Here is a 22,965-nt window from a genome sequence, read left to right on the forward strand (position 1 = left end):
GTATGGCAAGTATCCATGTAGCTGCTGTGCAAACGTGTTGTCCCAGGCACTAGAAATACACACTGACAAGCTCCTTCACAGTTTTCCTGCCACTAAAGCACCTGCAACCAGTGTCTTGGGCTTCTCTGTTCACTCACAGCAGAGAGGTATGGCTGCAGATGCAGAATAAACAATTTGGAGAGTTTTTTTTTTTTTTTTCCTTTAAGAGCATGGTTTCTGATGTTTATAAAGAGCAACCAAAACAGGAAAAATTAGCTGAAGAAAAAAAAAGAAGGCCTACTGAAATTGGAGTAACAGTCATGCAACATCAACAAAGAAATAACACCCAAGCTCTTTTCATGCAAACATGCATTAAGGAATGCCAGATGGGAATGTTTAGTGTACCAGCCACAATGACTATTTCTTAAAACTACACTAAGTTACAGCATAATGGGAATGTGTTGCTAATTATTTCACTGCCCTGCCTTCCATATCCCACAAGGGAAAGCAGTTACAGGGGCATTTCCTATGGACATGTGGGGCCAGCTCCTGTTACCCTCCCCTACTACCTATTGGAAAGTGGACAGAACCTCTCTTTTTCTACTTTAAAATAACAACCAATTTAGATCCTCCATTAGCTAATCTCCTTACAAAATTAAAGTAGGGCTTATAAAAACATAATTTATGACACACCATCCTAAACCCCCTTTGGTTTAGAAACAGAACACCAATTAAGCCCATTTCCCTGAGAAGACTAGGAGTCTTAAAAGTAGAGAAACAAGCCCCAGGCTGTGATTCACCTTTAACTACTTCATCCAGCACTAAGGAAGGCAGCTGGCTAGATGGAGTTGTCAATTGACCCAACCTCTCCCCTGCCCTTACCCTTTTGACTTAACCCATGTGAGAATTTAACCAAGATTTAAGAAAATAAGGCACAGAAACACAAGACTATACTAAAGCCTGCCTTTCATTTGCTGGCAAGGTAAACTATGTTAGTGCATTTATGAGATACTAAATGACTAGGCCACTTGACATCTCCCGAAAGGAATCATTTGAGCAACACAAAGTAACAAGGGATGCAATGTGGGCTTCATCAACTTAAGGAATAAGTTTTCAGAGAAGAGGAAGGAATAAATTCCAAGGCAGAGGACAAGAAAAGGGATCAGGCCCCACAAAGCAACCAATAGGGAAGGCAGTCAAACTATGACCAACAGGAAGGAGAGGTTAAAGAAATAAGAGAGGGACTTTGTGTGGTGGCACATGCCTGTAATACCAGTTATGAAGGAGACTGAAGCAGGAGAGTCACAAGTTCAAGGCCAGTCTGAGTACACCGATTCAAAATAAAATTTTTAAAAAGGGCTAGGGGTGTAGTTCACGGCCAGAAAGCTCCTGGGTTCAATCACCAGTACTGCAAAAATCAAAGAAAAGTGAGCAAGACTCAGCACAACAGCACCATAAAGAAGACTAGGAAGAAGTGGGGGGAGGGGGGGACTTTCAGTGCTTGAGGTCAGAGGACCAAAGCCTTTTAAGAAGGCCAGCCCTTCTCTTCAGTTCAACACTGGCATCCACATTCTCGGGTGAGGTGTGGAGAGGGTCCCCAGCTGCCACCTTCCTTCCTGCCTTCATTGCAGAGCAGCAGGCCCTGTTCCATGCCGGCCCACAAACAGATGGTAACCGTTTCTTTCAGCTTTGTCCAGAAGGAGAGCAGGATTTCATTCCCAAAGTAGAAAGTGTGGTATTGCCACTTTTATTACCCAGGAAGATAAAATCTGCTTTCTGAGCACTTCGCCAACATCATGAATATCCAGCTTTCTTCCCACTAACTTTAAGTGGGAAGGTCCTATCTACTACTATTTGTGTTTCTATGAACAATTCAAGGGTTTCTGCCTGAGTGCATGTGCCAGACTATGAATCAACAATGACAAAGAATTTGCAAATATCACATAGTTTGGACTTTATGAACTTTGTGGTGGCAAAAATCACATTTCTATCAGAGCTGTTCCTGAGGTGGCACCTCAACCTTCCCTTCGTATGGCTTTACTATGGCACTACCAGCAAAGAGGCCTTTTCAGAATGGACTTCCAAGGAGATTTCTCAGAACCTAGAAGGCACAAGAAAAATAAATGCCACAGGAGTAGACAAAGAAAGGCTAAGGACACATGTCAAAACTACCCAAACATGGAGAGGCTCATGTGCTATGATGGATTCCAGATGAGAAACAAGGCCGTGTGGGGGGCCTGGGAATCTGTACTTTGGAGCTTTTCCAGATGGCTTTGAAACAGACAACCAACATCACTGAGTCTCCATGGTCTAAAGGTGGGTGGCAACTTTCCATAAAGAGCCACATAAGAAAATATTCAGGCTGTGCTGGCCATGCAGGTCACTACCACAGGTTCTTCTCTGTGTGTTTGTGCCTGTGTTTTATAACCCTTTAAAAATGCTTAGCTGGAAGGTCAGACAAGAATAGGCCAGTTGAGCAGAATTTGGCCCAAGGGCTTCAGTTTGCTGATCCCTGTGTCTAAGGTTTTTTTTTTTTTCCTAAGCAACAAAGATATTAAGCTAAATTTCCATAAGTGACTTCTTAGTACTTAAGACTAGAATAATTTGAGAAATATTTTCTGCATTTAAGTTAACAACTTACTAAATGTTAAAAAAAAACAGCTGATAACTTATAATTGGAACTCCTGCTTTTGAGGTATACATATAAGTAACATTGACAATTAATGGAAACAACTCACACTAGAGAATGAGAATGCCAGTATCCATTTTAACCTCAAATGGCCAATGTATGCTTCCATTTCAAGAAACCAGAAAAAGAGAAAACTAAACCCAGAGTAAAATAAATGAAGGGATTAATAACAGAAATCAATGAAATTAAAAACAGAAAAGCTATAATTATATATATATATATAAAATCAAGCAAAAGGCTGTTTCTTTCAAAAGATCAATAAAATGACAAACTAGCAAGACTGACAAAAAAAGAGAAGACATAGACTGACAATAATAAGAATAACTGGCTATCATTATAGACCCATAGGCACTAACAGGCACAAACAACTGTACACACTCAAACTTGACAATTTATGAAATGGGCCAATTCCTCTTAACAACATAAACTATCACAACTCACCTAATAGGAAATAGGCAATCTGAACAGCCCTAAAACTATTAAGGAAATTAAATATATGACTTAAAAGCTTCAAATAAAAGAAAGAAATCTTGAGGTTCAGAGGGTTTTGCTGGATAATTCTACCAAACAGTTTAAGAAGAATTAACGGCAATTCTTCAGTCTCTTCCAGAGAAAATAGCAGAAGGCCTCCCAATTTTATGAAGCCAGTATTTTCCTAATATGAAAATCAGACAAAGCCAGTACCAAAAAGGAAACTTGTAGCAGGGCATTGTAGCACACACCTGTAATCCCAGCAGCTTGGGGCAGGAAGCTAAAGCAGGAGGATCGCAAATTCAAGGACAGCCTAGGCAACCTAGTGAGACCCTGTCTCAAAAGAAAAGGAAATGAAAGGGGCTAGGGATGTAGTTCAGTGGTAGAGGGGCCATAGGTTCAATCTCCAGGACAAAAAAAAAAAAACCTAAAAGGAAAAAATAAATCACATGCATCACATTAATTGAAGCAGAAAATGTATTTGGCAAAATTCAACACCCATTCTAGCCAAAAAACAAACACAAAAATCAAAAACAAAGAACACAGAAAATAAAAAAATAGGAACTTGATAAAGATCATCTACAAAAATCCTATAGCTAGCATAATACTCAATGATAAAAGACTGAATGATTTTCCCCCTAAGATGGTTAACAAGGTAAGTATGTCTGTTTTCATGGTGGCTGTTCAACACAGTAAACAAAGTGTAACGAGCTCAGTAAGGAAGGGCACAGAGAAGTTAACAACTCAAGGTCATAGCTGGTAAGTGATGAAGTCAGGATTCAAATCCAAGCAGCTGGGCTCCAAGCCCCAATGCTTCTAAACAAAGGAACTCCACTAACAACTTACTATTCGCAAGATGCTTTTTTAAAAAAAAGCCCTATCATGTTCTTGAGCCTTATACGGAAGGGAGTTAAGGTGATGGTATATGGTCTTTCCTTCCTCCAACACCAAGACTACCTGCCCTAGACTATAAAAACCCCACTTAGGAATACCAAACATATGCACAGAAAGACTCATGACCCTCTTTCTTAAAATTCCAAAACTGGACAACTTCAGCATTATACTGTTCCGATGTTAAACCCCACTACTGTTTTAAGGCACGAGACCTAAAAATACTTCAAGAAAAAGGGTTCTTCATTGAACCAAGTTTCAGAAACATTCTATATTCATCTCTATGCCCTAAGGTCAGGAGGGAAATCTGGAATGCTCATTCCAGTCTTATTTGGCCACTATTATCTGCAGTGTTTCTAAAAGACTTCAATATTAAACATTACAATGTCCTAAAAATTGCCTGGGACTCTTTCTGGAGAGATTTCCATTCTAGGGAAAATGTACAAGTAACACAAACACCTAAGCAATACCTTAAAAAAAATCAAAATATCCTTTAAAAATTCTGCTTTAATTACTTAGGAAAGTGCTTTATCTAAAGTAGACAAGTCTTCGAATAACAAGCCAACTATTATTTTCTACCTCTTCTCTTGCCAGAAGAACTTTCCAAATCTTTCAGTAAGTTAAATTCGCACCTCTTTATAACTGAGCATCTTTATCCACTTTGGCACAATTTCAAAGTACTAGCACCTAAATATTGCAATTAGTGTTAAGTATTTTATGTATTATTTGACAGTCTTCCAAACATTTTATTGGCCATCCCACCCAACAATGCCGTGTGTGGGATTTTTGTTATCATTAGCACCTTCATGGAGAGGGAAGAATTTAGGTGCACATTAAACTACCCAAAGTCAAGATTCAAGTCAGCTCAGAATCTAGAACATCCTACTGGCTCTTACCAACCCCTTATGAGTTTGATTTAACACATAAATGCATTTAATCACCAGTACTGAAACGGACTGAATTTGTCACCAGCTCCACTTCCTAAGAGGAAGTTCTGCTGAGAGAAGGAAGATAAAGGGCCCAACTGGCCACTCTTGACAGGCACTAAAGAAGATGGGAGCAGAGATGAAGATTGCCCACTCAGACCTGTCTGGGTGCAGGCTAAGTAAATCTACATTATCTACATCTTCCTGCCCTTATGTACCTTCCCTGCCCTTTCTCCTTTAAAAGTTCTACTAATTTTCAGGAAGTTCAGAGATGACAGTTTTGTTTTGGTACCAGGGATTGAACACAGAGTTACTTAACCACTGAGCTACATCCCCAGCCCAGAGATGGAAGTTTTAAAACAATTACATCTCTTTCACCTTCCTTCAGAGCTGGCTTTGAATAAAATCTCTTTTCCCACCAATTTGATTCCAAATATTTCTGAAACAGCAAGTGTCCTGGCCTAGCATCATGGTCTAGCCCCTTTCTTCCCCTGGGGAGATTTCATACTATCCGGTAACAGTTTTGGCAAGCCAGACAGCAGAAAAATCCTGCCTTGAGCAAGAGAGCTCAGGCCAGCAGCAATCTCTGAGGAAAGGACTTTGGGCTGAAACCTCTCACAACTATCCTAATTTGCACTTGGAACGACCTAGGAAGGGTCCCACCAGGGCTGCCTGGAGATATTAAATCCTGGGGAGATTTGTCTTTTTCGTTCCTGATGCAACTTTGGCTCTCTAAAATTTGCTTAATTGGTGAGGAAAATGAGGTTATTAGAGATGATTGATGGGCCACTGTTGGTAGACCCATCAGGGTGCACAGCAAGGATTTTTATCTCTACCATTGAGGTTTTTGGACTTTCAGTAGGGATCATTTTGAAGTATCAGCTATAAACAGCCTGGGCTGTTTAGGTATTTGGAATTTAAGCTACTTGGAGCTTGAGTGAGCTGTTCTAAGCCATTTGCTTTTTGGGTACTGGTCAATAAGATGAAATTCAGAGGACAAAAAAATGTTCCAACAATTACACTGGTTTGATGAGTGTTCCTTTGTTCATTTGTTCATTTGTTCAGTTTTGTTTGGAAAAAAAGATTACATCATGGCCTAAAAATCTAAAAGTGCATGCTAACTTAGTACAACTGTTTTATATTGTTTGTTAACTTGACAAGTGGCTTCAACAGGCTATATTCTGATGGCTGTATCATCATATTTATCTACTAGCATGGGGAATTCCATTTCAGAAGAACATGCCCCATTACTGGGTTGGAAGAAACTGTGAGAAGTTCATCCAGAAGGTACAAAGTAAGGGTTTGGTCAACCCACATCTAACCCCATTCACCCCTCCGCGTGTGGGTTTTTTTTTTTCCATGACATTGTAAGATGGATTTCTCCAGCCCACCATTGAAACAGTGGAAGAAATTCTAAAAGTGACACATTTTACTGACCGAAAACATTTCTAGGGCATAGTCCTTGCTTCAGTCATCGGATGGGCCTCTAACAAAACAAAAAATGGACAAAATTTATCTGCAATCTCTTTGGGCTTCAAGATTTTTTTTTTTCTTTCTGGTGAATTCACTTTTAATTTTATGCCCTTAAATTAAATATGTTTTTGTTTGTCTAACTGAGGCTTTTCATTTTCTCTATCTGAGGTTATTTCCCATCTCTGAAAAAGAAACTTGTTCTACAAGTTTTGCTGCCCATGGTCTTTAAGATGTAAATTTTCTACCTGGTCTCAAGGTTGGAAATGCAAATTTGACTTAACAGAGTGTTTTCAATATCAGGTCAAAAGTCTGACTTTTAAAACTAGCAAATTTTAAATCTAAGTTTTAAAATTTTCTTGTATGTACCTATATGTTTATATGCATATGTTTTCTATTTGCATGGAACTAAATTGACTTATAGAAAATTTGCCCAAATGCCTCTATTCATATGACTTTAGCAAATCTGTAATAAGCAATTTAAACTGAAGAATGTCTTTAAAAATCTAGCAGCTAATTTTTCTGGCCTACTAAGCAATTAGGATATTTGTCTCCAGATATTTAAGATACAGTGTTCAGATAGGTGTGATGGCACACATCTGTAATCCCAGTGGCTCAGTAGGCTGAGGCAGGAGGACTGCTAGTTCAAAGCCAGCCTCAGCAACTTAGTGAGGCCCTAAGCAACTTAGAGAGACCCTGTTTCCAAATAAAATATGAAAAGGGATGAGGAAGTGGCTCAGTGGTTAAGTAACTCTGAGTTCAATCCTTAGTACCAAAAAAAAAAAAACCCCAGATATAGTGTTCAGTGTTTTCTATAGCAACCTCTTAAGACCTTTTTGCCAAAAAAAAAAAAAAATACTTAAAATGATAACTATGACTGATTTCCATGCAACTTTTTTAATACATGACAGTAGAATGCACTTATATACTTTGATATATCATACATAGATGCAACTTAATGATAGTTATTGAAATTAATAAAATTAAATACAGAGGGGAGGCATTTTGATTCTTAAAAATGTAGCTCTTAAAATTGTTTTGTTTTTACAAGGAAACCTTAGTCCAGAACTAAACAGTTCTGTTTTCTTTTAGTAAGTATGTAATGCTTGTAGCTATACATGCCACTCTTGGTTTATCTAAAATAGTAATTATTTAATAGATTTGGAAATTCACAGGTGAGCCTGTTCTTTCCTTGTTCCAGTCCTAAAATAAGCCAAAGGAAATACATGATTTAAAATGCTAATGACCTATGTACAGTTTATGTTTCTGATTTCTGGAGTGACTTCATTGTAAAATGAGCTAAAAATTGAAGTTTGTGAATTGACTATAAATCCTAACAGTACTTTCAATTTGTTTGGGACTAAGCCCAAGAGCACTTTCCTACTGAGCTATATCCCCAGTCTTTTTTTATTTTTTATTTTGAGACAGGATTTCACCAAGATGCTGGATCTGGCCAAACTTGTGATGCTCCTGCCTTAGCCTCCCAAGTTACTGGGTTTACAGGTGTGCACCACCACACCTGCCCTAACAGTACTTTCAAAAAATAACTGTCAGTCAACAAGGTACTTCACTCCATTTTTAAAATGTTAAAAAAAAAAAATTGTGTTTGTCTGATGTCAAAAGCCTAGCAATGCTTAAATTCTAGAAAAACTTAATTTTTTAAATATTTTTCCTTGTAGATGGACACAATTCTTTGATTTATTTTTCTGTGGTGCTGAGGATTGAACCCAGTGCCTCACACATGAGCCAAGTGCACTACCACTGAGCTACAACCCCAGCCCTTAAACAATTTTTGTAAAATGAATTTTTCCCACATTTTCTTTACTGGTGCTTTATAATTGTATATACTGATGGGATTAAAATACATTCATAAATAGGACCCAAAAGTCTGGCAACTACTAAACCACTCTTAGTAAAGTTTACAATAAAGTTTTTTAAAAATCTGAGCCAGAATATAATGTTGTGATTGTTGTAGATGTAATTAAATTGTCTAATTTGTAAACTCTAAAAGCGATGATAATGCCTTCTATATTGCTTGTAGTCATTTTTTTTATATAATGTGAGCTATGTCTCTGTAGTTAACAAGAGGCACTTCTGCTTTGTTCATCCTGCATCTCAAGACCAAGATTTTAATATGTGTAAGACTGGCTATTTTAAAAAAAGGTTTTCTCAAACTATTTACATTGTGTTAAGACTTAGTTTACAAAGTAAACTTCAGTACATATATGTTCCTAATTGAAAAATGATATTAATTCTTGTAACTTGTGTTCAAAGTTTTTATAGTTCTATAAAATGTACCTAAATTCTAAAGATGCTTTCTACTGGATGGTAATTAACCTTAATTTACATAAGAAGGACTCTGGGTGACAGGCACTCAAACTCAGACCAGACAGGATTGAGTTGTGCAGAAGCTTTGCTTTGGGGGGAGGAAGGAAGATAAAGATGATAAAACTAAAGAGGTTGTATTTATTCAAATCTATTATACAGACTAGATTGCCTTGCTCTTATTAGTGATTTGCATTTTTCTGGACTAAGAGCTAATCTTTAAAAAAAAAATTCTGTTGCTTAAAATTGGCTAAAAGTGTGTGTGTCTTCTGATGCTGACTCAGACTGTCTTGTCACTTCCTCTCCAATGTAGAAACACTCAGATAAAAGAACCATGGGCTGGGGATATAGGTCAGTTGGTAGAGTGCTTGCCTACCATGCACCATGGGTGGGAGTTGGAGGGGGAGGATAAACAAGCAGGGTATATAATGGTGAATATCGACAATCCAAGCTACTTGGGAGGCCAAGGCAGAAGGATCTCAAGTTCAAGGTCAGACTGGGCAATTAAGTAAGACCCTGGCTCAAAACTGAAAATGAAAAGTGTTAGGGATATAACTCAGTGGTAGAGCAACCCTGGGTTCAATCCCCAGAACTGCAAAAAGAAAAAGAAAGAAAGAGGGAGGGAGGAGTGGGGAAAGCTCCTGCAACATGGGAGCCAAGATGCTTGGCAAATGATCCACAGTCTTCAGAGAAAATCATTCAAAACCAAAAGTGGAAAGGCATGTAGAGTCACTTGTCAACCCCCACCAAAAAATAAACAGCTGGGAGGTAATGAAAAGCAAGTTCTGGCAAACTAATGTTAAACATTTCAGCCCAGACACCTGTATGCCAGTGGCTCAGGAGGCTGAGGCAGAAGAATCAAGAGTTCAAAGCCAGCCTCAGCAACAGCGAGGGGTTAAGCAACTCAGTGAGACCCTGTCTCTATATAAAATAGGGCTGGGGATGTGGCTCAGTGGTTGAGTGTCCCTGAGTTCGATCCCCAGGACCAAAAAAATTCAAAATCTGCCTCCTTTAGGAATAAGCATCTGACCTCTTACGTTCAAGTTCTACACACTGATCCAACAATGGACTATCAAGGCAGGTGACACAGAAGCCCCAATTCTCTCAAGACTGAGGGTATGAAATAAGCAGGAGGGATATAAAACAAACGGAATTCGCTACCAACACTTCCTAAGAACAACTTCTGTTGAAACAAGGAAGCTAAAGGGGCTGCAACCCCTCACCCTGACAGGTACTAAAGAAGATGGGAGCAGAAATGGAAATCGCCCACTTAGCCTGTCTAGCTGCATGCTAACTAAATCTACATAGCTACATTTTCCTACCTTTTTGTCACTTCCTTGCCTCTTCTCCTTTAAACACTCTGCCAATTTTCAGGGATTTCAGAGATGGACTTTTTGAAACAATTATGTTTCTTCCATCTTCCTTCAAACCTGGCTTTGAATGAAACCTCTTTTCCTACCAATTTCACTGTGAATTCATTTTCTGGAGCAGCAAGTATCATTCCTCTCCAGGTGAGATCTTGTGCTGCCTGGTCACAGTATTGTCACTACCTCATTGACTCCCACCTGAATACAGATAACAGTATCAATTTAATGAAATCCAGGCCCATTACACCTCAGGGCTGCAGAGTTGTTTTTCCTGGTATCCGCAAAAGTGCCTGGTTGTAAGGATTTAAAAGACCATTTGTGATGGTTTACATACTTGGTTTGCAGACTCAATTGAGGAGGTTTCCCAACTTTTCAAAAGAACAGAGCCCTATAATTAAACTACCAAGAAACAGTGGTTGGAGTGCACACCAAAGGCTTTGGGTTACAAGTGCAGTGAAATGGTAGATTAAAACGCCTAGAATATGCACTGACTTCAAAAACTAAACTCAATAATAGCTTTATTGAACACTTTTTAAACAGATACCCAATCACAATCCAGTAATTTTTTTTTTCTTACCAAGGCTGGTCTCAAACTTGTGATCCTACTGCCCTAGCCTCCCGAGTGACTGGGATTAGAGTGCGCCCAGCTCAACAGTCCAGTAATTTTATAACTAATCCTTACCTGCAAAGGGTTAGTATGACCAGATATATATAACCTTGGTTGCAATTTAAATTCTAAAGAACATTAATTCCAAATCTTCCAGATTGGGCTGGGGATGTGGCTCAAACGGTAGCGCGCTCGCCTGGCATGTGTGCAGCCCGGGTTCGATCCTCAGCACCACATACAAACAAAGATGTTGTGTCCACCGAAAACTAAAAAATAAATATTAAAAAAAAAAATTCTCTCTCTCTCTCTCTCTCTCTCTCTCTCTCTCTCTCTCTCTCTTTAAAAAAAAAAAATCTTCCAGATAGCAAGTTCAAAACCAGAAGCTCTAACTTTTCAAAGCTATTAAATAAGTCTGGGGATGTGACTCAGTAGCGGAAGTGGTAAAGAGCTCCCCTAACATGCATAAGGCCCTGGGTTCCATCCCCAGTAAAAAAAAAAAAAAAAAAAAAAAAAAAGCTATGAAATAAAGGCCACAGCACTTCAGTCTTCATCTCATAAGAAGGTGACTTGGGCCTGTGACTGTCAGTTCAAATACAGCCGATTTAATTATGTACTAAAGGGATGAAAAGATTCCAAACTGTTAACTCCTCCACTGCAAACCATCTTTCTCTCCTCAAAAAAGCACAAGACAAATCGTCTACTCAATTGGAAAATGGTCTCCATAATGGCTCATACAGAACCTTAGATTACTTGAAAAAGCATCTCTGCCCCAATAGTAAGGGGGTGAAGGGGCACTGCCAGAGTCTTGCTAATGGAGTCACTTCTGTCAACTGTCAATATTCCTCCGAAAGCACTTAAAACAAGAGAAAACTACCCAATGAGCCCTAGAGGCTGCCTGACATAAATTAAAAACTAATTTTACCATATGCTATCTCTATTGGTTTAAAGAAATGGGTATAACAGAGGAACTATACTATAAATAGAATCATTATGGTTTATACAATTTTTTAATGGCAAGTTCACAAAATGAATTCCCAGCACTGGGAGATAATTCAGCTTGGAGTCATTTGGAGTATGATGAGTACAATTAAGGATCTTTTGCAGAGTCGAGAAGGAAAGTTTAATAAAGAAAAAGTCACAATAACACAAAAGTGCACACCAAGGAAGACAGACTCCAACCAGGGACCTCACCCAAGACGTCCATAAAACATTTTCAAATATAATTAATATATGAGAGAAAATCCATGCAAGGCACAGAAAGAAATTTCTTGCTCTAAAGTTATTCCATTCGGAGTCCAGGAGCCTCTCTTTCAGCCACTTGGAAGCAGAGCAAAAGACTCAGAGCAAGGAATTTGGGTGTCTGTTGGGAGAAGAGGAATAATCAGGTAGAAATGAATCTTCTGGGTGGATGTGGAATTTAGTCTTTATCCAGGGGTAACGGGGACCCTTGGGAGGGTTTTAAAATGAGAAAAGAGACAGGTCCTATTGAGTCCCTGATGACTAATCCTCATCAAAACACACAGACAAATGGGAGGCTGTGTGTGGCCAAGAAACTGACGTCAGGAATCAGATGAGTGAGTAATGAATTTGAGAGCATTCAACAGGTAGAACCAACAGGACTTAAGGAAAAAGCTAACTGGTGGCTGGGGTAAGGTGGGTGTGCCAAAGGTTTCTAGCATAAGTGTTTGTGTTTTTAATGAGGAACCAACTAGAGTGGTCCTCATACTTTAATCAACATCAAAATTACTGGAAGATGCTTAAAAATGCAAATTTCAGGAACTCATCACCCCCCCATACACACACACACACACCACATTGTGATTAGAGTCAATCTACAACAGGGCCCAAGCTTACATTCCCCACTCCCAAGACTCCATTGTCAAAGCCACAGGCAGGTGCACATATTATCTACAACAATAGGGGATAAAGTGTAATGGAAGGGGATAATGAAAAGGTTTGGGGGGGCAAGCTCTTTCTACTCTTGAACAAGAGAAAAAGCTAAATACAATTAAAATGGATTATTTAGGTTTTATAGTTAAAACAGTTATAGCTACTTAAAACACACAAAGAAAGTATGCTTCCACCAGAAAGCAGCTCACCAAATACAGAGAAGGGGAGCTTGCTGGATGAGCTAATGGTTCAGGAAATCAGGGTAGACAGGTCACCTCAAGCCACAGGCCGGGCTGGGTAGTAAGTGCTGGCCAAGCCATGGGTTCCTAATACCTTTGGAGGAAGTAGGAGCCATCCTCCCTCCCTAACAACTTACTTTGTACTGGAGACTTCCAAAAAGGACCAGGTTAATTTTGATGATTTGTCAACCAGATTACTGAAATACCTAATCAGAACATAAAGAAGGGTTACATCATCTGAGCAGTATTAACATTTTGGGCTATCAATGCTGTGAGGGTCTCTACTGGACATTGTTAAAATGTTGAGCAGGATCCCTGGCTTTCACCTACTAGAGTGGAATACCATCTCTACTCCTCAGTTTAGCCAACCAAAAATGTCTCCTCAAACAGTCAAATGTCCCCCCAGAGGGTAGGGGTTGATGGAACACCTCCATTGAAGGTGAATGTTTTTAAACTAAGAGGTTTCCCAGTTATATAAGTGGCAAAGGCCTTGTAATCAAGTAGTCATCGCCTTGAATTCCATATCACTTAAAAGTTGAAAAATCTCAATGGAACTATTTGTTCATCTTTAAAATGGGGACAAGTTGACCTACCATACAGTTGGGATAATTACCTAAATTCATGTGTAATACAATTAGGGCAAAGTCTGGTCCCAGTGGCAATTAATGTGTGTTTTACTCCTAAACACATGCTTTGAAGGAGAATCAGACATATCTGCTTTTAGTGCTAACCTGGGTAGAAACCTACTCCACGTAAGAAAATTACAATATGATCATTGGCTATGAAAGGGCAGTCCCAGTTCTCTCATTTGGGCCTGGGGTCTAAATCTGAGTTCAAAGACTCCCAAGGGACCAGGAGATCCAATTATGGGAATGTGTAAATCTGGGTGGGAAAAAATACACATTTTTTTTTGGGGGGGGGTAACCAGGGACTACACTCAGGGGCACTCAACCACTGAGCCACATTCCCAGAACTATTCTGTATTTTTTTTTTAGAGACAGGGTCTCACTGAGTTGCCCAACGCCTCATTCTTACAGAGGCTGGCTTTGAACCTAAAATCCTCCTGTCTCAGCATCCTGAGCTGCTGGAATTACAGGTGTGCCCCAGCATGCCCAGCTCACTTTCTTATTTTCATTAGCTAAAATTCAACATTTTTTTCACTTGCACTTGGAGGCCAAAAACTATACATTAACTATTCCTGGCCATTATTGCCAATTAAATGACAGATTTTTCATATCACATACATTATAGCTAAAATGCTGATTTTGTACAGTTCTACTTCAAAATTACATAAATTATTAGCCCTGCTGATAACACCTTGTTGTTTTGTGTTAGTAAAGCAGCATATGTTATATATCACATTTCGGGATTTTTTATTTTGAAAATTATATTTTAGCCAGGCACAGTAGGCATGCCTGTAATCCCAGCGGCTTGGGAGACTGAGGCAGGAGGATGGAGTTCAAAGCCAGCCTCAGCAAAAGTGAGGTGCTAAACAACTCAGTGAGACCCAAAATAGGGCTGGGGATCTGGCTCAGTGGTCATGTGCCCGAGTTCAGTCCCCCATACCCCCAAAAAAATTCTAAAAGGGAAATGTGTGCTGGCTGTCCCCTGATGGATGTGAATCATCATTCCACCATTATTGTAAAATAAATTTAATCCATTTAATCATAATTTACCAAACATCTATCATGTATCAGAACTGTGTCCAGGATACAAACCCCAGACATCTGTCTTTGTGAAGATATGGCCAGCCCAGGGAACGAAATGGGGATAAAAGTACAATTGTAGAACTTTCCAGGGCTGTCTAGCCACCTAGAGACTTCTCTCCAAAGGGCACCTCACTCACTTCTGTATATGGGGTATAAAGGACCAGGAACAAAGCATGTGTCCTCTACTAACTCAGATATGCCTAAACTATAGAGACATGGAAATGAGTTTATTCTTGTTAACCTCAGGATGAAAAAAATCTCAAAATGTTTTCTGGGCTCAAGAGTCCTCATAATCCAATACTTTACTTACAAAATGATCAAATATGAGAGTTTTTTTTTTCAATTTTATTTTTATTTTGTTCTTTTTAGCAAAAATAATTTTCTGAGTTATCTCATCAGCCAGAACACTAAACACCACCACCGGGCCCTACCTACCATTTCTCTTGGTGGTCTGAGTATCTGGGTACTAAGGCTTGCATCCTTAACTAAGCTATACAGAATCGCAACATAATAACATACCTAAGTGGTTCAAGTTTAATTCCACTAAAATCACATCATGGAACTACAGCATTAGGAAGGATTACTGACAAATGGGAAAAAAAGAACATGAATCCAGGCTCCACAGGCATTTGACTCACCCTTGAGTCACATCCAATATTCACATGCCAAGAGTAATGCCTTTTGACTCATTATCATCAATTAAAATAAATGTTTATGGAGACCTCACACGTGGATTTCTCACCAAGTACCCCTCATTGAAAGGGAAAAGAATTTAGAAGAGCCTGATCTAGCCAGATCTCTTCATTTTCCAAATGTAGATTTGGACAGAAAGGCTGAAATGCTTCACACCAAATGAAATGACTGGGGCAGAAATACAGTAAGAATCAATTTCCTCCCAGAACATTTATGTAAGAACTCAAGATCTGACATAGATGCATATACATATATTCCCCCCCTCACACACAGTTATTTATTCTAGAATGTTCTTCACTTTGCCATAAAAGTTTTCTTATCTCTGATTAACAACACTGGGAATTAAAATATTAATAGCTAATGTTTGATCTTTCTGTCTTAAGAGCCTTCTATCCTGCTTTACATGTGTACACACACACCCTTTTATCACCCATCATTTTACTTTCTTTGCACAACTACATTTAAATGTCACATCCACACCACCTCAACAATTTAGAACCTGCCAGTTTCTCTCCTCCCCTCCAAACTGTGCACCCATGGTTTTCTCTCCCTCTCTAACCAGTGTCAGCTCAAAGCACTGAAATTTTTCTCCCTTTTTCTTCCTGCAGTCATGGGAAGGCTTTTCCCCACTTGCAGGACACCACAACAGACAGAAGTAGCCTGTTGTGTCAGCATTTCAGGAAGCAATACCTGGATTAAGCTGAAGGAGGTTTAAGACTCTAGAAAGGACTGAGGAAATGTAAAATCCACAGGCCATACTGAGACCACTCTCCTTACAGCCAGCAGTGTGGAGGAAACCATGCTGCACAAATATAGGCGAGTGTTCCCAAGGTGCTTACATCAGGAACACTTCCCAGACTCAGCCCTTACTGGTGGGTGACCGTGATCCTTTCAACCACAATTTCTCCATAAAGCTTCTTCCTCCTCACCACTCAACTGAGTATACTAGAACCTCCATTAATGACTTAACCCAAAAGCTGACAGGGTAATTCTCAGCAAAACCTTAGCGATCTCATATCTCCTCCATCTCCACCACCCAAGCACTATTTCATCTTCAGATTCTCCCCAGCAAGTCTTCCATCCCTCTGTCCTCACTTAAGAAATGTGGGAATTAAGATGCTTTATTTTCTCCAAGTCACTTCTGACCACCCAAACACACTGACTGGTATTGCTTAACAATTCTAGTTTACAGCTAGATCCTTAACAATAAAAGCCCTAGGAGAGTTCTATGAGTTGTGCACTGTCCCTTCTGTACACCCCCCACCACACACACACACACACACACACACACACACACACGGAAGATGAGGCTTAGAAAGGCTGAGAAATAAACCCAAGTTCACATGCAGAGCCAATCAGGAAAAGCAGGATCAAACCTAGGTGTTGCTCTGAATCCTCAGTTTTATTAAATCTTGTGTCATCTGAGGTCCTTTAGATTTGAAGAAAATGCAAAGTGGATCCTCAGAAGTTCAGAAAGTAAGTTCTGTGTTAAAAAAAAAAAAAAAGAAATAGTAACAGAAAAGGCTGCTCCATTTAATTAGTGAAAACGCAAGGTACGGAGATACACTCCAAGGAGGGCACACGGAAAGTGCAGATGCAAGTCCGCAGCAGTTACAGGCTTAAAGGCCACCAGAAAAAGAACAGGCAGTCCCATCCCTCCCGCCCCCACCCCCATGTTGGAGGTGCCCAAAGAAAAGAAGCCAGCAAAGCACCCCTCCCCTTCAAAATTCCTGCACACAGTTCCGACTTTCTCAGCCCTCTCCGGTGTGGCCAGCTTTGCCTTCTGAGCCTCTCTGATTAGGGGAGTTATAATTCCCGCGCCCGGACCTCATCCCTCCCCACCCCCAATAATAATAACCGCTTCCTTTTCCCATCCCCCCTGTCCCTTTCCGGGGGATCTGTCTTCTACGCAGTCGGCTAAGAATCCTTCAAGCGCTGCGTGGCTGTGGTCCTTCTCCAGCCAGAGCACCCCAAGAGGGGAAACCCCCGCCCCCACGAGGGAAATTTACCCGCCGGCAAGCACAGGAAAAGGTGGCGAGGGCAGCCTCGCGCCGCGCACGCCCCGAGCCCAGGCCTGCGGTACAGGTCACGCCTCGCTAAGGCTCAAACGCGCTCCAGCACCCCCGCCCCAGCGGGGATCAGACAGCTCCCAGCAGCCTGAAACGGATCTCCTGGTGAAGCGCAGGGGAAAGGAGCCCTCTTAGGGAGCGGGTGAACGGTCAGGGCCCGGAAGGGCGGTAAGGCAGGCGGACACCCGACGCGGCCCCTTTAGGCCCCGCACTGCGGCCGGGACAGAGCACGGAGCGAACAGGGGCGCGGCGCTAGCAAGAGTGCGGCCTCCGCCCGGTCGCCAGTGCACGAGGCCCCGCAGCGCGCCTGGCGCGGCAGCCTGGGAGACGCCGGCGCCTCGCGGGCCGCCCGCATTGTTCAGCCCGCCGCGCGCGCCCCGCCTGGCCCCGACCCGGGCCCCGGCCCCAGCTCCAGCCCCAGCCCAAAGGGTGGCGAGGGCGGCGGGGACAGCAGCGCCAGGGCCGGGCAGGTGGCGCCTGGTGCCCTCACCTTTGGCGCCGAGCATGAAGTCCAGGGTGCTGTGCCTTGCTGCTGCCATAGTGAGGAGAGGCCCTGTGCCATGCCTGGGGGAGGCGGCCACAGAAGACTGGGGGGCCGCGCGGCGTGTCAGGCTGCGGGCGGCGGGGAGTGAGCTGCGCCGGGGGAGGCCAGGAGTAGGAGGTGGGCGGGGCCGCTGGGAGCGACCCCGAGCGCGGGGGCGGGACCGGGCCCGCCTCCAGGAGGGAGGGAGCCGGGACGCCTCCAGCCCCGAACTTGCAGCGCGGGGTGTGAGGCCTCACTAATGGTGGAAACGTGGGCGCCTTGCTCCCCAGCGTGCGTCACCAATGGCCGCGCCCTGCGCCAAGGCTCAGGCCGGCGCTCCCGCCATCCGTTAGGTCACCTTAGGTTTAAACAGCGCAGCACGACTTCCGGGGGGGGCCCACCCCCCACCCCCCACCTCCCACCCCATACACTTCCCCATATGCCTCCCTCCAAGCCAAGGCCCCTTTTATTTCTCGGCCAATCAAAAAAATAAAATGCTAGGATCCACCTCTGAAGTCTTAAGTACAGCTTGCCTTTTTCTTAAAATGCGACAATTAAACTCATTAGGATTATTATTATCATTATTATTAACCAAGGTCTGCTTTACATTTGAGGTCAGAATGGGGAGCTAAGAGAAGAAAGTAAGAAGATAACATTGTTGCTAAGTTTGGGGTGGGCAATTGCAGATTTGGGAGCTCCTTCTCCAGCAAGACTTTTCCATTGCTAGTGCCTCTATTCATGGCAATGGGCTTTCTGTGGTGGGCTTATTTTTTTACATTGAGGTTACAGCTAGTACTAAACAAAATGAGATCACAGAGAACAGAATTGTCTGTGGACTAAAACTCTCCTTGATATGACTGACAAATATCCCTGGGCAAATGCCTCTACCATCCAGCAGGCTCAGGTGCCTTTCTGAACCACAGGGAATTGCTGTGAACAGCTAAACAAAATTTAGATCACTAAACTCATATGCTTCCACAAAAGCACCAAGAACCTGGATTTGAAACTCCTCTGTCCTGGAGTCAGGTCCTAAGGGCTGTTTTGCTGAGTCCTTCAGCAAACCAGGCAATGTCTTCAGGAGTGTTCTTCAACAGACCGTTCTCTAATGAGAGCTGAATCCTTTTTCAGCAACCGTGTTAATTTTTTTCCTACCCATGGCCAACTGTATGTTACTCTGCTCTACTTCTGTGGAGCACAAATCCTCAATTTTGTTAGCAATATATTTGGCTTTCTCACCCTTCAGTATCTCTATGTGAGCCTGCAACTCCTATTTCTTTCTGGGATGTTCTCCAGTTCTTACCATTCCTCTGGAGTCAGGTCATTGGAATGTAGCTGTCCCCCTTCTGTATGTTGCAGGGGCAGTAGGCCCCACAGGCCTCAGATGTGCCTCTCCCCACACAGCATCAGGGTGGGCCAAGTTCTCAGAAGGAGCCTGCCCTTGGTTAATTATGTGCTGTAGCCATCTTGAAATTCTCAAGAATTTTTGAACCTGGAACCCAGTGTTTTCCTTTTGCAATGGGCCTGAAAATTATGTAGCTGGTCCAGCTCAGCAGCTCATGTTGGGGCAGTGTAGGCAGCCCTCAGACTGGGACTGCTACCTCAACTCAGGCTTGAAACCCTATGCCCATCACCTATACCTCACTTTGTTTCCTGCAAGGTATAAAATAAACAGATGAAAAATCCCGAGATGCTTTGCCATTAACTAATCAGCCATAAAAAAGTAGAGTTTTTAAAAACCATTCAGGCCTGGCAAGGTGGTGCACGCCTGGAATCCCAGCAGCTCAGAGGCTGAGGCAGGAGGATCAGGAGTTCAAAGCCACCCTCAGCAATTTAGTGAGGCCCCAAGCAACTCAGTGAGACTGTGTCTCTAAAAATAGAGCTGGGGATGTAGCTCAGTGACCAAGCTACACAGAGTTCAATCCCTGGTAACCCCCACCCTCCCCCCCCCCCAAAAAAAAAGCTTAGAGTAAAAAACCATAAGCAACTTGCTTAGCAAAATGCTACTTAGTGTTAAGCATTACTCCTATCCTAAAACTTGCTTTCAAATGTGCCCTTACTGCCCTGAGCTGTTAGCCACAGTGACTACCAACTGGGGAGAAGTCAAAAAACAGAAAAGTGCCCTTTGTTAAAAAGGAGGTGATGGGGCTGGGGTTGTGGCTCTGTGGTAGAGCGCTTTGACTAGCATGCATGAGGCACTGGGTTTGATCCACAGCACCACATAAACAAATTAAATAAACAAAAAAAAAGGTATCGTGTCCATTACAACTAAAAAAAAAAAAAAATTAAGAAAAAAAAGGAGGTGATGGTGATGGTGGTGGCAGTAGAGGAGCTGCTTTACTTACAAGAAACATCCACTGAACCACTAGGAGACTGTCCATTATGCTTCTGTCCCAAACCTTCCTTGTGAAGGAGGGGATGGGAATGGGGGAGGGTTAGCAGCTCTTAGCAGCTGCCCTGGCCATCAAAGCTAGTAACCTTTTGTTTTACTGTTTTCTTTTTTGCTTTTTCACCATTTCACTTGGGACCCTAGGAGACATTCCACCTCCCAGCCTCCAGTGCAGCTGTGATGAAATCACTTCCCCTCTTAAAAACTTGGCATTAGCTATTAGGGTTAGAATGGCCCACAAAAGTCTGGATCACTCCCCCGCCATTTTTCCAGATGAAAGTGGGACTCACCCAGCTCTTTAAACACTACAGTATTTAAAATTTTGATTAAAAGGAGTGTGTAACTGAAAGGAGGGCTTGGATTTTTTACAAAACAATTCACAATTTCAGCTGCACACTGGAACCACTGGGGGACTTTAAAACATACTGCAGTTGCTTGGGTCCCAGTACTATCATCTCATGGAATTAGCCCCAGGTACAATCTGGGCATTGGAATTGTTACAAAAGTAAATAAATAAAAAAACCAGGAGATCTCCATGTAAATCCAACAGTGCCACTGCCAAATCAGAAAGCAGTTTGTACCATAGTAGATATCACTCCACATTGACTAGAATGTAAGGAGTGAGAAAATGTAGAGAAATTATAATCCTTTTTTTTTTTTTAAAGAGAGAGAGAGAGAATTTTTTAAATATTTATTTTTTAGTTTTTGGCAGACACACATCTTTGTTTGTATGTGGTGCTGAGGATGGAACCCGGGCCGCACGCATGCCAGGTGAGTGCGCTACTGCTTGAGCCACATCCCCAGCCCCAAGAAATTATAATCCTTCTATACCACTGCCAGGAATACAAAATGGTGCCCCAACTATGAAAAACAGTTTGGTCGGGGCTGGGGATGTGGCTCAAGCGGTAGCGCGCTCGCTTGGCATGCGTGCAGCCTGGGTTCGATCCTCAGCACCACATACCAACAAAGATGTTGTGTCCGCCAAGAACTAAAAAAAATAAATATTAAAAATTCTCTCTCTCTCCCTCTCTCCTCTCTCACTCTCTCTTTAAAAAAAAAAACTAAAATAATAATAATAAATATTGAAAAACAGTTTGGTCTTGCCCCAAGGTAAAATGTGATTACCATATGAATGGACTAGGAATGTAGCTCCCCAGGTTTAATTTCCAATATTGTGCTGGAAAAAAAAAAAAAGAAAGAGAAGAGGAGGGGCTGGGGTTGCGGCTCAGTGGTAGAGTACTTGCCTCACAAGTGCGAGACCCTGGGTTCGTTCCTCAGCACCACATAGAAATAAATGAGTGAAGTATTGTGTTCAACTAAAAACAAATAAATACTTTTTTAAAAAGAGAGAAAAGAGGCAAAAAGGAATGACAAAATTACCATGTGATTCAATAGTTCCATTCTTGAGTATATTGACACAAAGTAATCAAAAATAGATGTTCAAACCAGGTACAGTGGCTCATGCCCATAATCCCAGTGCCTAGGAGGCTGATGCAGGAGGATCACAAATTCAGAGCCAGCCTCAGCAACTTAGAGAGGCCCTGAACAATTTAGCCAGATCTTGTCTCAAAATAAAACATAAAAAAAGGGGCTGGGGATGTGTCTCAGTGGTTAAGCACCCCTGAGTTCAACCCAGAGTACCAAAAAAAAAAGAGAAAAAAGAAAGAAAGAAAATAGATGTTCAAAAAATATGAACATTTATAGTAATAGCATTATTCACAATAGCCAAAAGGTGTAAACAACCCCAAATGTGCATCAGTAGATATCAATAGATGAACAGATAAACAAAATGGCACAGTCACATCATAAAATATTGTTCAGCCATAAAAACAAATGAAGTCCCAATATATGCTACAACATGAATGAACCTCTAAAACATTACATTAAGTAAAAGAAGCCAGACACAAAAGACCACCTATTATATGGTTCCATTTAGATGAAATGTTCAGAATAGGTAAAGCCATAGAGATAGAAAGTGATGGGGAGCAAGGGAAGGTAAGTGCATTATGAATATCACTTTCCTTTTGAGATATCATGAAACTAAACATAGGGCTAGGGATATAGCTCAGTTGGAAGAGTGCCTGCCTTGAATGCATAAGGCCCTGGGTTCAATTCCCAGCACCATTAAAAAAAAGAAAGAAAGAAACTAAATAGCGTTGATGGTTGCACAATATTCTAAATATGTTAAATGCTTCCAAATTTTTCACTAATTCTGTTTTGTGAACTTTAACTCAATTAAAAAAAAATACTTGTAGCCAGCCCATCTTGCTCCATTCTGTGTTGTTGTAACTAAATACCTAAGGGCTAAATAATTTGCAAAGCAAAAAGGTTTGTTTTGGCTCAAGTTTCTGTTACCAAACTAAGGCCTCTCTTGTGCTCCTCACAGTAAACCAATCACTCAAACAAGTTTTGTTGGAGAAAGAGTTCATTCATAAGGCAGCCAAGCATGGAGACAGGAGATCCAAGTCCCAAATCCTCCTCCCTGCAAATAGGATGTTAGGGGTATGTTATAGTTTGGATTTGGAATGTCCCCCAGAAAGTTCATGTTTTAAAAACATGGGCCCTGGGGCTGGGGTTATAGCTCAGTTAGTACAGTACTTACCTCGCATGTACACAAGGCCCTGGGCTCAAGGTTCAATCCCTAACACCACAAAAAATAAAAAGAAAGAAAGAAAGCATGGGTCACAGATTCAGGGAAGCTGTTTATTTTTCTTCACAGATTTGGGCACCT

General features: G+C 41.6%; 1 protein-coding gene across 1 annotated transcript in view; it reads right to left on the reverse strand.

The window, feature by feature from the left end:
• Sms (spermine synthase) overlaps positions 1 to 18,085 on the reverse strand; it is a 56,040-nt gene extending 37,955 nt beyond the window's left edge. Inside the window, exon 1 of the mRNA XM_077793775.1 lies at positions 17,816 to 18,085. Within this exon, the coding sequence (XP_077649901.1) occupies positions 17,816 to 17,864 (49 nt within the window). The 5' untranslated portion in view covers positions 17,865 to 18,085. The remainder of the gene's footprint in view (positions 1 to 17,815) is intronic.
• Between the last annotated feature and the right edge of the window lie 4,880 nt (positions 18,086 to 22,965).

Source organism: Urocitellus parryii, chromosome X (assembly GCF_045843805.1).
Source record: "Urocitellus parryii isolate mUroPar1 chromosome X, mUroPar1.hap1, whole genome shotgun sequence".
NCBI classification, from domain to species: domain Eukaryota; kingdom Metazoa; phylum Chordata; class Mammalia; order Rodentia; family Sciuridae; genus Urocitellus; species Urocitellus parryii.